Source organism: Lynx rufus, unplaced genomic scaffold (genome assembly GCF_022079265.1).
Source record: "Lynx rufus isolate CCGP_SWC_20201006 ecotype Redwood Valley unplaced genomic scaffold, mLynRuf1.p SCAF_1, whole genome shotgun sequence".
NCBI classification, from domain to species: domain Eukaryota; kingdom Metazoa; phylum Chordata; class Mammalia; order Carnivora; family Felidae; genus Lynx; species Lynx rufus.
This window is the reverse complement of record NW_025814823.1, coordinates 7366286-7378771: the sequence shown is the minus strand read 5'-3', so window position 1 is coordinate 7378771 and position 12486 is coordinate 7366286. Positions and strand designations below refer to the sequence as shown.

The 12486-nt window shown below is 52.9% G+C and overlaps 1 protein-coding gene and 1 pseudogene across 1 annotated transcript; both read right to left on the bottom strand.

Moving 5' to 3' along the window:
* Nucleotides 1-243: 243 nt before the first annotated feature.
* GSX1 (GS homeobox 1) lies at nucleotides 244-1514 on the bottom strand. Its single transcript, XM_047074585.1, has 2 exons — nucleotides 1103-1514; nucleotides 244-623 (listed from the first exon to the last, which is right to left on the bottom strand). Exons 1-2 carry the CDS (start codon nucleotides 1512-1514, stop codon nucleotides 244-246), a joined length of 792 nt encoding a protein of 263 aa, XP_046930541.1.
* A 7819-nt stretch (nucleotides 1515-9333) lies between these two features.
* On the bottom strand, nucleotides 9334-9964 carry LOC124506988 (60S ribosomal protein L32-like; annotated as a pseudogene).
* Nucleotides 9965-12486: the final 2522 nt, after the last annotated feature.

Genomic DNA, 12486 nt, shown 5'->3' with positions numbered 1-12486 from the left:
GCAGGATTCACAGCTTGGCGTTCGCTTTGGAGGGCCGCCGGCCCTGGGGTGGGGATACCAGCGTCAGGTCTCTGCCAGGCTCTTGTCGCTGCCCAGGCCCCCCCCCCCCGCCCCGCAAACCCTTGCCAAACCCGTGCGTGGCCGCGGCTTGGCAGCGGGTGCCTGGGAACCGGTACTTCGTCCCAGGGCCAGTCTTTGAGACTCGGGGAGGGCCTGGGCTGGGCGACCTGGGCAGGCGCGCGCCTAGGGAGTGACCGTGAGATCCCGGTCGTCTTTCCCCGAAGAGGACGGAGACATGGGCAATTCGTCGTCATCCTCGGAGCACTTGGCTGAGGACAGCGACGCGCATTTGCAGCTTTGCGGCGCGCCGGGGCCGGCACCCGCGCTCCCGCCGCCTCCGCGGTGGTTGCTGCCTTTGCCCTCCTTCTTGTGCTTCACCCGGCGGTTCTGGAACCATATCTTCACCTGCTTCTCGGACAGATTCAGGTAGGTCGCGATCTCAATGCGGCGTAGGCGGGACAGGTACATGTTGGAGGCGAACTCGCGCTCCAGCTCTAGCAGCTGCGTGCTGGTGAACGCGGTGCGCATCCTCTTGCTGCTGGGCAGCTGGTTGGAGCTGCTGTCTGAAGGGGGTGGGGTGCAGAGAGGGAAGCGATCAGACTCCTGCGCTGAGGGCCCGATGCTCCGGTAGGCGCCCAGTAGAATCCCGGGACTTCGGTCTCTCACCCACCTCTTGGCCCCAAACGAGATGCACAGCAGCGGGCTGTGCCTCCTTGCTGAGCGGCGGGACCCTGGTACTCCCAGAGTCACACAGCCTCGGCACTACTTTATGGGGCGCCCTGAACCTTAGCCCCCGCTCCCTCCTGCGCGCCCCCTCCAAGACCCGGACCTTCTGCCCTCACCCTCCCTCCTGGGTCCTGTCCCAACCCTCCAAAGGCACACGACCCTGATTGCACACCCCCACCCCCACCCCCACCCCCCGGGTCCCAGCGTGACTCTCCTCGTCTCCAGAACGCCCAGGGACCCTCCTCTCCTATCCCTGGCTCGCCAACTGTCATCGGGTCCCCTATGCCCTGTCCCCCTGCGCAGCGTTCCGGCTTACCCACGGAGATGCAGTGGAACTGCCTGGGGTCGGGAAGTGGATAGGAGGTCTGGTAGAGCGCGGCGGCGGCGGCGGCGGCGGCGGGGCCGTGAGCGACCCCGGGCGACACGGCCGAGTGCTGGCGGCCTAGGGGCGCGTGGCAGTACTGCGAGCCGAAGGGCGGGAAGGACGCCTTGAGCAGAGGCAGCGCGGGCGGCCCCGGGGGCCCGTGCAGCTGCGAGGCGGTGACGCAGAGCGGGCACACGCACAGCAGCCCAGCTTTGCGCGCGTGGCAGGCGCCGGGCGAGAGGCCGTGCAGGGCGTGCGGCGGGGGCACGGCGTAGGGAAAGAGCGGCGGCGGGCTGCCCTCCGGGGCTTTCTTCTCGCCCGCCTCGCGCAGCACCAGCGAGTCCACCAGGAAGGAGCGCGGCATGGCCCCGGTGCGCGGTCGCCCCGCCGCCAGCCGGCTCGCTGCGCCCCGCGGACTCCGCGGCTCCCCGCGCCCTTCCCCGGGCAGCGGCCGCGCGCTGTTGCCGGGTCGCGGGAGGCTGGAGGCGCCGCCGAGGCCGAGGCTGAAGCCGCCGCCGCCGCCGCCGCCCGAGGAGCTCGGGGTGCTGGCCAGCACTAGTGGTGCTGAAAGGCGCCGGCGGCGCCGCTTAAATAGGACTATTGCCATGTGATGGGCTACGCCAGGAGCGGCCGGGGCCTCTCAATAGGGTTTTTGTGCCTTTTCTCTTGGCATTCACTCTGCACGCTTCCTCATTATTTCACTTGTTAACTAAATGAACTGCATAATGTACTCTATTCTTGTCAACCCCACCCACGCCGTAACAGGCGCCCTCGCCCCCTCCTCTCCCTTTTGCGGGTTTATTTTCTCATTCTCCCGCGATTTAATATTCTTTTCTTTCTCTTTATTCCTTACTCCCCTTTGGCTTTGCACTGGCGATCGGCAGGTTTATCTTCTTGATTTTGTACCCCCACTGCCTCACTTCCACAGATTCCCATGGGCGCACACCCCATCTCCCTGCGCATTCCGTCTCCTTCCCCTTCCTTCTCTCATCTACCCCTGCTCCCCAAGATCCTGCTCCCTCCACTCAGTTTGCTCAGTTCCGCGTGGTGCGCCCCGCGGGTGTCCCTACAGCCGGTGTCTGATTTCCACCTGTGGAATCCCTTCCCCTCTCCCCGAGGGGGAGGACCCGGGGCTCTGGCAGCCGAGAGGCGCTGCTGGAGAGAGAGAAAAAAGGGGGCTCGGTGTTCCTTATCCAGCGCTAGTCCCAAGGCTGTCTTTCTGTTTTAAGTTTCTCCAAGTCTTAACTCTGATGCTGCCCTTAACGCCCAGTCTTTGTTCGGTAGATGTTGGTCAGCCATTCTCTCCCTTTGGACGGCAGCGCTGTGGATGTCAAGTGGAGGATAGGCTCTGGGAGTCTGGGACAGGGACAGGGAACGGGGAATGGAAGCCTACACTGCGGAGATCGAGATCTCGCACCCCAGCAGAAGAGGCGAGTGGAGATGCTCTGCTGGGCGTCGATCTTTCCGGCGCTCTCTCCACTCGCCCACACCCCCATAGACTCGCGGGTGCGCTCGGAAATCAGTGCTTTCCTGAAGTGTGCCCCACAGGAGCGGGGCGAAGGGCGGTTGTACTCCCAGCTTCTGCTGCTTCTGCCCAACCCGACCGACCTCCCCTGTCCCCAGGACCTTCTCCTGCCGCGTCGCTCTCTTCTTTCTGGCCACACAATGGTTAAACAACTTCAAACGCCTGGCGCTGTGTACACAGCTTCAGCCTTTTAAATAGTCCCCGGACTCAAAGCTGCATCGCCAAGGAACTTTTTCCATACAATGGGAAATTAGCATAAATATTTCGAATTTGCAGCCCCGGACTTTTCACCGAAGTCGGTTACTTTCGATTTTATTGGAACCAAATCGCCGCAGTCACCTGCTCAGGGCTCTGAATGGAATTGTGAGAAATAAAGGGGGAAGCTTTTCCGCGGCGGGGGTGGGGGGTGGGGGGTGGGGGGTGGAAATCAGTGCTCGGGAGCAAGACTGCCCCAGATTGAAGCATTTACATGGTTTTTCATCATTGGTGACATCTTTACGATAACAATAGCAACAAATTATAACTGATTAAAAAGCAAAGGGACTTTGTGCGAAAACAACCGATTCCATAACAAGGAGAGGGGCAATGGGGGAAAATAGCCTGGACGAAGCTTTTAGCACGTCTTTTAGCAGGAGGAGTAGGGCTCACGGCTTCCTTGATTGTTTGGCATGGGGGGTGGACAGGAGACCAATGCTGACCCCAAGGCCAGGGTCTCCTCTCCAAGGCTCCCCGCCTAAGGGTGGTGCTTGCAAACTAGCCAGAGTGCATTAGTGCAGCCTAATCTCAGTCCTAATTGCTCTCTGGGTAATTTGTGCTGGCTTGGACCGCTGAGAGTGAGCCGAGAGCGGGGAACAGTGCCGGAGAGGCACCCCTCTCCCGGGCAGTGGCGGGTGGGAGAGGCGCGGGGCGCGGGCGGGGCTCTGCGGGGTGAAAGGGGCGGCCGCTGAACCCCGGAGCCTGGAGACCGCGAAAAGGGGGTGCAGAGGTCTCTTGGGAGCTGCAGCCCGCGCCCGGGGAGGAAGGGGTTAAGAGCCCCTGAATGCGAGCAAGGCCAAAGCTACTGGGAAAGAATATCTAGGGGGGAAAAATAACCAGTTTTTTTTTCCCCTCCAGCCTCTGGACCTTATTGAATGTCATTGAAGAAAGTTTTGAATGCCAGATAAAGAGAGGCGAATTAAAGTGTGTGACAGCGGAGGATAAGCAAACACAAAGAGAACTCTGTCACACTTTGGGGCAAAATCCGTGGGCTTTTTACCAAGTCTCTTCGCTATGATTGAATTAAGTAATAGGAAAACATTTTCTTTCAGTTTAGAGCCATTAGACAAAAACTTCAAAGCGAATAACACTTTTTAATGTGCGGCCCACAATGGATCGGGTTTTGTGCTGAAATGTTTAAATGGTTTGTTGTGCAACTCGGCGCGGGAGAGACCCGGGCCCAAGCAAAATAGCATCCCCGAGAGTGTTTTCGGGAGGCCTGGAAAGAACGCACACTTAATCCGCCATCGCTAAACCCGGCGGGCTGCGGCCGGAAAGGGGGCTCCAGCTCGACAGTCCGGGGCCGCGGGGCGCGCCCCAGGAGTTGGGGGATTTCAGGAAAGTGCGGTGCCCACGGAGGAGAAGGCCGGGCAGGAGCCGGGGCGCGCGGGCCGCGGGGACTCCGGTGCCGCCCGGCGAGGGGCGCGAGCTCGCCCGGGGGGCCAGTGCCTCTCAGCCCCGCGGCCTAGCGCGGCCGCCTGGTTTCCGGCCGCTGCCCTCGCACCCCGGGGGACCGCTCCCCGGGGGACACTCTGGCTGCCGAGCTGCTTTCCAGTTCGACGCGCCTTCCGGGGCTGGCTTCAGCTGGGTTTGAACTTTACTCACCGGAGCGAACGAACGAACGCCTCCTTGGGCGGGGCGGGGTGGGAGGAGGCGGTGGGATTAGCCTGACAGCCCGAGAGAGAGAGAGAGAGAGAGAGAGAGAGAGAGAGAGAGAGAGGCCCCCGGGAGCCCCTCGGCCTGGAGGGCCCTGCTCTGCCCCCAGAGCCGGTTTTCAAGTGTCCATCACGGACAGTTCAACATGGAATGATTTCTGTGGTCCCGCTCTTTTCTTCTCTTCCACACCGCCTCCTTTCCTGTTGGTGGAGAGAGCTGGACGTTTTTCTCCTGGAAATGCATCTCTGAGATATTCGCAGCAGACACATCCCCGCAAAAACTGCAGAAATGGGGAGGGGGGTTGAGGGCTCCTTGCTCCTTTCCGTCTTCACATGTCACTTTTCTTTAAAGGGAGGTCAGCGCCCCTACGAAAAAATACCACTTCTTCCTCCCCACGTTCCCCAGTCAGATTCCTTGTTTGATAAATGCCTTCCAGCTTTCTGTGTCTTCTACTCATGTGTTTTTCTGTCTCGGTCCCTCCTACCCCCACACCGAAATACCTGCCCCACTGGGGATCAGCATGTTTGTCTATCTTGTGCATTACTGTATCCTAACTCAGAGAAGTTTCTGGCACGTAGTAGGGGCTCAGTATATATTTGCTGGATAAATAAATGAATCCTGAGGTATGACTCAGGAGGTGGCATGGATAAGAGGGCTTTGTGGTTTACCTGCTTAATACACAGAGGCACTCAAGGGTATGCCGTGGAGCAACTTACTTGCAGGAGCTGTCTGACTCTTCTGTGGCCATCAGGCCCTCCGCATGCCTGAGTCATCACGGGGGAGGGGGGGGCGGGGAGGGCCCAATATGTTCAAGTGAATGGCAGATCTGTAGGTACCCAGCCCCCCTCAGGAGTTTCTCACATTCCTTGTTCCTTCGGAGAGGCAAGATGGCCCCATTCAAGGCAGTTTGGGGTACTGCTCTGCAGGGGTTGGATGGACCAATACAGGGGTTGGATGAACCTATTGGTAGGTCAAGGCTAGGGTTCATCATCTAGGTGTTTTCATCGTGTGCCGGAGATGGGGATAGTTAGAAAGAGAGGCAATGTGTTTGTTATATGCTCTGGAATTATCAGCGACTATTTCTGCTTTTTCTGGGTTGAGGCAATGAAGGGGGAAATTCTCCTTGCAAAGAAAAGGATTGTTCCCCTGAGCAGGCCAGTACTGACTCAGGCAACTCTCCCAGGAGAGAGCAGTCTGTTCACTCGGGCAAGGGGGCGGGAGAGCGCCTGGTCCTCCAGGGCATAGTCAATGTACCCGGGAGCCAGGAGTGGAGGAGGGCGGAGAGGGAGAAGTGCCTAGACATGCGTGTGAGTGGTACTGGAGGTTAAGGTGCAAAGGGCCCTGCTAACAGGTTTGAGCTTGATCCTACTCAGAGATTTTTAAAAAACGTTTATCTGTTTTGAGAGAGAGAGAGAAAGACAGAGCACAAGTGGGGGAGGGGCAGAGAGAGAGGGAGACCTAGAATCAGAAGCAGGCTGCAGGCTCTGAGCTGTCAGCACAGAACCCAACGCAGGGCTTGAGCTCGAGAACCGAGAGATCACGACCTGAGCCAAAGTTGGACGTTTAACCGACTGAGCCATCCAGGTGCCCCTATTCAGAGATTTTAAGCCAAGGAACTTAAGAAATATTACTGGAAGCAGTAGGAAGTCTTATAGATGGGGCCAGAGAGGGGGCCAGAGCAGGATCCAACGGAGAGTTGGCTTGCAAATGACCAATTTACTGACTTATTGAATGAACAAAGGTAGGGAAACAGGCAAAGAGAAAATCAGTTCAAGTGACGGAGAATGACCACCTGAGAGCTGGAGAGGAGACAGGAAGATAAGAAAAGAGAAATCTTTGGGAGAATTTGAAGAGAATCTTTGGGAAAATTGGTGAGACCAAGTAGGGGTGTGTGTGTGTGTGTGCGTGTGTGCGTGTGTGTGTGTGTGTGTGTGTGTGTGTGTGTGTGCTGGAGGGGAAGGGCATGAAAGACAGAGGGCACCAAACACGTGGATGAATGCTTGGGTTGCTTGTTTGAGGGAATAAATGGTAGCGATACCAAATGCAGAGACAGGGACCTCAAGAGCAGGACCCACTTTTGCTTGGGGAGGCACAACATTACCTCCATGTTTGGGAAGTGTTGCATTTAATTTTGTTTTTCAAAGTAAACTCTGCCCTCAAGGTAGGGCTTGAACTTAGGACCCTGAGATCAAGAGTCCCACACTCTACCACCTGAACCAGCCAGGCAACCATGATGTGTTGCATTTTAATCCTTAGCCTCAGAGCATTCTGCTGATGTCCCAGGATGAAAATGTGGTTCTAAAGTTGAGTAGAGAGATGAGGGATGGAAAGAGAGATTTGGAACTTATGTATGCAAACACGGTAGCTTTAGTCTTAGGATGGATGAGCTTGGGGCTGGGGAGTGTAAAGAAAAACCAGGATTATAGATGTATCCCTGGAAACAAACATTTTTGAAGAGGTAAGTGGAGGGGAGTGGTCCTTGCAAGTCAGAGAGGCGTTTTCTGTATCTATCTTGGATCATTAAATGATCTTTAAGATAGAAACTTCATCCTGGGAATAGTAGAGCAGAAAGATGGGAGGAGCCTGGGTCCCTGAAGGTCAAGGAGCTGCCTACGTATATTATGTGAGTGAAAGATAAATATGTATCATTTTTATTATTTGAATTTTCTATTACATGCAGCTGTATCTCATCATAACTAGTGTGGTCTCCAACCCCTGATCCATCCAGATAATAAGAATCAAGTCAAATGAAGGAACCAATGGTAATCATGTCATAGCCTCTGGGACATCCTCCTGTTCTCTCCCATCTAGATTACAAACCTTTAAGGGCAGGGATAAATACTTATTTATACTGGTGTCACCAAAATTTCTCATGGCTTTTGGCACATTGGACATTGTATATGTTTAATACATTAAAATTTTTTTTAAACATTTATTTATTATTGAAAGACAGAGAGAGACAGAGCATGAGTGGGGGAGGGGCAGAGAGAGAGGGAGACACAGAATCCGAAGCAGGCTCCAGGCTCTGAGCCATCAGCACAGAGCCCGACGCGGGGCTAGAACTCACAAACCGTGAGATCATGACCTGAGCCGAAGTCGGACGCTTAACCGACTGAGTCACCTAGGCGCCCCCATTTAATACATTTTTCAATGTTGGCACTCATGGTGATAAGAATGATTTGTCCTTGCTTTGTACCTATTCACCGCATCCTAGGTGCATCTTGGTGAGCATCACAAGATTTCATGAGTTCTCAGCACTTTAGCTTTCTATAGTAAAAGCGGAATGATCACCCCTCCCTTGAAAGGATTAAAAATGATGTACCTGTAACCCGAATATTATGGCTTTCTGGTCAACGGGTGCAGGGGAGGGCAATTAATGTCAATAACCTAGACTTCTGTTTGAATCTTGCAGGACCGCTGGCCTCGCTTTTGAGATGCCTCCCTTTCTATCTCGTTTTCTGGAAGTCCTTCATGGGCTCACATGCTTACAAGTGCCCCCAAGTGCCCACAGGCCGGTCTGTGAGCTGGCACCTACCTTGACACCCACCGTGTACTTGCCCCCCAGGGAGTTTTCTCCTCAGTCCGTGTGCTCAGCCTGGGACAGATCTCTGCTCCTTCCACATCTTGTCCCGGGGCCGCTGTTCATTCCTTAAGTATTGGGAAAGCACTTGGCACGCTGTCTGAGACAGAGCATGCCCTCAGTAAATGCGAGCTGTGTGTATTCTTTCCTGGGTGGTGGGATGCAGGAATGTGGGTGAGGCCTTCTTTTGGCATGGATTGTCCAGCCTAAGTCGTTCACTGCACACCTGTTCCTTTTGTCTTTGACCCTGACATCACTGGAAGCAAAGATGATTTCTGCAGGGATGAGGGCGTTCTCTTACTCAGGGACCATGAAGATGAATGTGTGGAACATCTTAACTGAGGATGTCAATAGGAAGTGTTGATAGATCTAAAGAACAAAACACGGTGGGTTTGAAACAGAACGAGTCTCCTCTGAAGAGTTTTCCAACAGATGAGCGAACCCCTGACCTTTAAGCCCGGCCTTTAGAATTAGTACCCGTTTCCGCCTTATGGATGACAGTGCCTCTCATGAGGCTGGTCTGAGTTGTCTGGCGAGGTGCCTATCAGGAAACTTGTTTTTGAGTCCTGCCAGTGCAAATGTTCTGTCTTTCTTGCTCTGCAGTAGGAGCCTGCAGCTCAATGATCAGTCAGGCGGCAGCATAAAGCAATAAACCCGCGGACAGGGGAGACCTCGGTGGCCGCCCGGTCCCCTCAACCCACGCTCCCCCTTCCCCATTGTTACCAGAGCAAACCTCGGACACATCCCAACTTCTCATTGGGCACATCTGCTCTCAACTTCTCGTTCTCTGAGAGCCTTTGGCTCAAAAACGTCCCCCAGAGCAAAAACAAGCCGCTGGAAGAGAGAGAGCAGAGAACTTGGCTAAGGCTGAAATTCTGTGGTATGCCATAGAGAGCGGAGCAGATTGGTTTTAAGAGTCCTGTGGAGTCCTGTGGTCATCACTCCCATTTCCATGTCCACTCACATAGCCCCAGTTTTGTTCAGCCAAGTATTTGGGTTGGCGGTTTCACAGAGCCACAATGAGCAGGTGATTGATGATGGCCGCGTCCTCATTACATTGTGGATGATAGGAAGGGGCAAGAGGAAGAGCGGGGTTCTCAGAGAAGGCAGCTGTCAAGACACCTCAATTCTTGTGGGAGCTGCTTTGGGATTTTCTTAGTGATGCCCTTAACCCTGGCAGGAGGTTGAGTGTTTCTCCCCCTGGTACTGAGAAGAGTAGAGGCATAGAGAAGCCAACGGATCACCATGTCTTGAGGTCACGTACGGTTCCAAAGATTATGTCCTCGCCGTTTGGTTAGTTCTCCTCATCTTCGAAAGAACCCTGGGTTTTTTTTTTTTTTGTAGTTTTATGGTTTTATTAACACAAATACGACACGCACACAAGCTGTCTATTCACTTTCTTTGCTGTGCAGCTGGCATTAGGATTTGTGACGCTGATGGCTGGCTGGGCCGCTCTTTCCACACTGGCTTTGTGGTTCTTGGAGGAGACACCATGAGAAATCTCTGCACAGTAAGATCTGTTGGGCATGGGCAGCACTTCAAGCTCCTTGACGCTGTGGACTAGGAGCTTCCGGAAGCCACTGGGCGACATGTGCTTTGTTTTCTTGTTGTTCCCCTAACCAACCAAGCTGGGCATCAGGATCTGGCCCTCGAATCTTCTGCGCACCCTATTGTCAGTATCTCTGGGCTTCTCCCAGTTGTGCTTTATTTTGACACATCGGTGGGAATGGTGCCGGATGACCTTCTTGGTCCTCTTTTTAACGACCTTGGGCTGCACCAGAGGTCTGAGGGCCGCCATGATGCCGAGTCACAGATGGCCACCACCTCCGCAGGCAGCGCCGAGGAAGAGCAAGAACCCTGGTTCTCAATTCCCACAAAGAACATTGCATCTGTCACTAATCGCTTGAGTAACTGTACTTGTAACTGTACAGATCTCTGTGTCATTTTGGGGCACCGGGTGAATGTCTCCCGTATAGCAGGTCACACAAAAAGGGAAGCAAATTAAACAGAATCCACGGGGGATTGTTTATTAGTGGATCTGCTCTGAGTAGACCCTGTGCTTCAGAGAGAAGTCCTATTTCCAGCTAACAATGTAGAATTAGTGAATAAACCGAATTCCTAAGAAAAGTCACTTTCTTTTACTTCTCCAGCTATGAAGTATAAGGCTAATCCCATGGAGCTGTTCATAACAAACCTTAGAGTTCCTCTTAGCTGGCTCTAGTCTAGGACGGCAGGAAGAGATCACTTCTGTCCTGTCTAGTTTGTATCCTAGACGCAAACACGTCCCTAAGCTTTTGCTACGTATTAAAGATTAAAGCATAAATTGGGAACAACCTAGGAGCCTCTCCAGCTTACTCTCTTGTCTTAGGACCTCAACCTAAAACATCGTTAAAGGGTCAGGTTCCGAGATTATCCATCTCAAATTTCCAGTGTCTTTTTCTTTATTTGGGTGGAGCTTTCTCTGGAGTTTCTTGATTCTTTGTTGAGCTAGACTTACAGAATGCTATTCAGTTTAATCTAATCAATTGCCCGGAATTTAATGCTGTGTGCTAGGCACATGTAGTAACTTATTTAAGCCATACACACACACACACACACACACACACACACACACACACACAGCCTCACAGTCATTAAAATGAATTATAAGTTAGGAATTTAAAATATGTATTTTACTGGTCAGATACCATAGTTGGTGACACTTTTTGGTTAGCGATCTACATGACTGGGAGTTCTTACACGTGAGGAACATGAGACGGGTACCATTATTCTTTCTTTCTTTTTTTAAATGTTTATTCATTTATTTTGAGAGAGAGAGCGAGCGAGCAGGGGAGGAGCAGAGAGAGAGAGAGGGAGAGAGAGAAGCCCAAGCAGGCTCTGAGCTGTCAGCGCAGGGCCTGAGGGAGGGCTCGATCCCACGAGTGAGATCACGACCTGAGCCAAAATCAAGAGTCAGACACTTCACTGACTGAGCCACCGAGGGGTGCTGGTACTATTATTATTTCTGATTGACAGATGTGGAAACTGAGGCCTAAGGAAGTAGGCAGAGGCTCAGCCAAAATCTTGGATGGTAGTGGGGGTTATTTCTAAGATGAAGGGAAGAGTGGGTAATAGGGGAAATCAGCGATTTCTGCCACACCTGTTCTAATCCACGGAACAAATATCCATCGTGTCCCTGCTCTGAGCAGGGTTACATAGTTGTTAGGAGCGGAGCCTCCAAAGACATTCTGGCTATGATTTGGGGCAAGTTGCTTGATTCTCTGAGCCCCAGTTGCCACTTCTGTGAACTAGGAGGCATAAAAGTGCCTGCTTCATAGAACTGCCGGGGGGGGGGGGACTGAAACGAACTAAAAGACCTCCAGATCGTGTGACACTGTCACATAGTAAGTACTCAATAAATATTAGCTACTATTGTATGCATGTATCACATGGGCAATTTTATGGGCATCTCAGAACCCAGCCACCTGTATTGAGGAGGAAGGGTGAATGCCTATGCCAGACCCTGCATAGAGCTCTGGGATGGCACAGGGCAGCCCAGAGGGGTAGACATGTCACAAGGTGGTTCTGAGAGATGGCCTTCCAGAAGTTACTTCACAGGACTGGGATGAGTATTCTGGGTCACCATTGGGAGGGTTAGCTTGTTGGGAGTGAGCTCGTCAGCTAGAACTCCCACTCCAGGAAGAACCCCTAGACCATGACTTAGGCTAAAGACGTGGACTTTCCCTTCCCTTCCCTTCCCTTCCTTCCCTTCTTTTCCCTCCTCTCCCCTCCCCTCCCCTCCCCTTCCCCCTGTGAAGTGCTGAGACAGGTATGAAAGCAGCTTTGTGACTGGGGAACCTTCCACTGAGATCTGGCTTTTCCCTGATCCAGCCAAGGATGTGACCAGCCTGTGAGAGCATCTGAGAAACCCCTCTGTGTCACAGAAAAATTAGAGGAAGATGTAAATTAACAAAACAAAACAAGAGCTCTAACTGGTGACCTTGGGCTTCCAGTAATGAGTATGTAGAGTTTTTTTTTTTTGTAGTATTTGTAATAGCTTTGAGACTCAAACCTATTACAAATATTTAGTATTTGTAATAGGTTTTTGAGACTCAAAAAGCTTGCTTTCTCCTTTGATAATGTGTGTATTTTGGGAAGGAAAGAAGGAGAAACATGATGAAGTTTTTTCCCCCTTCTTTCTTCTCTTTTTCCTGCTTTACTCCTACTTTCCTCAAACTCCTCCTTTTCCTTCCCCTAATTGTCATCACCACCGCCATCATCATAATCGTCACCATCTTCACCATTATCACAGGTTTAGTGGAAGGCACCAAAGCTTTGGAG

Excerpts from the sequence above, each read along its gene's own strand:
- GSX1 (XM_047074585.1), bottom strand. The coding sequence starts at position 1,514 with ATGCCGCGCTCCTTCCTGGTGGACTCGCTGGTGCTGCGCGAGGCGGGC. Across the intron at positions 624-1,102 it reads GTTCCACTGCATCTCCGTGG|ACAGCAGCTCCAACCAGCTG; the intron begins GTAAGCCGGAAC and ends CACCCCCTTCAG.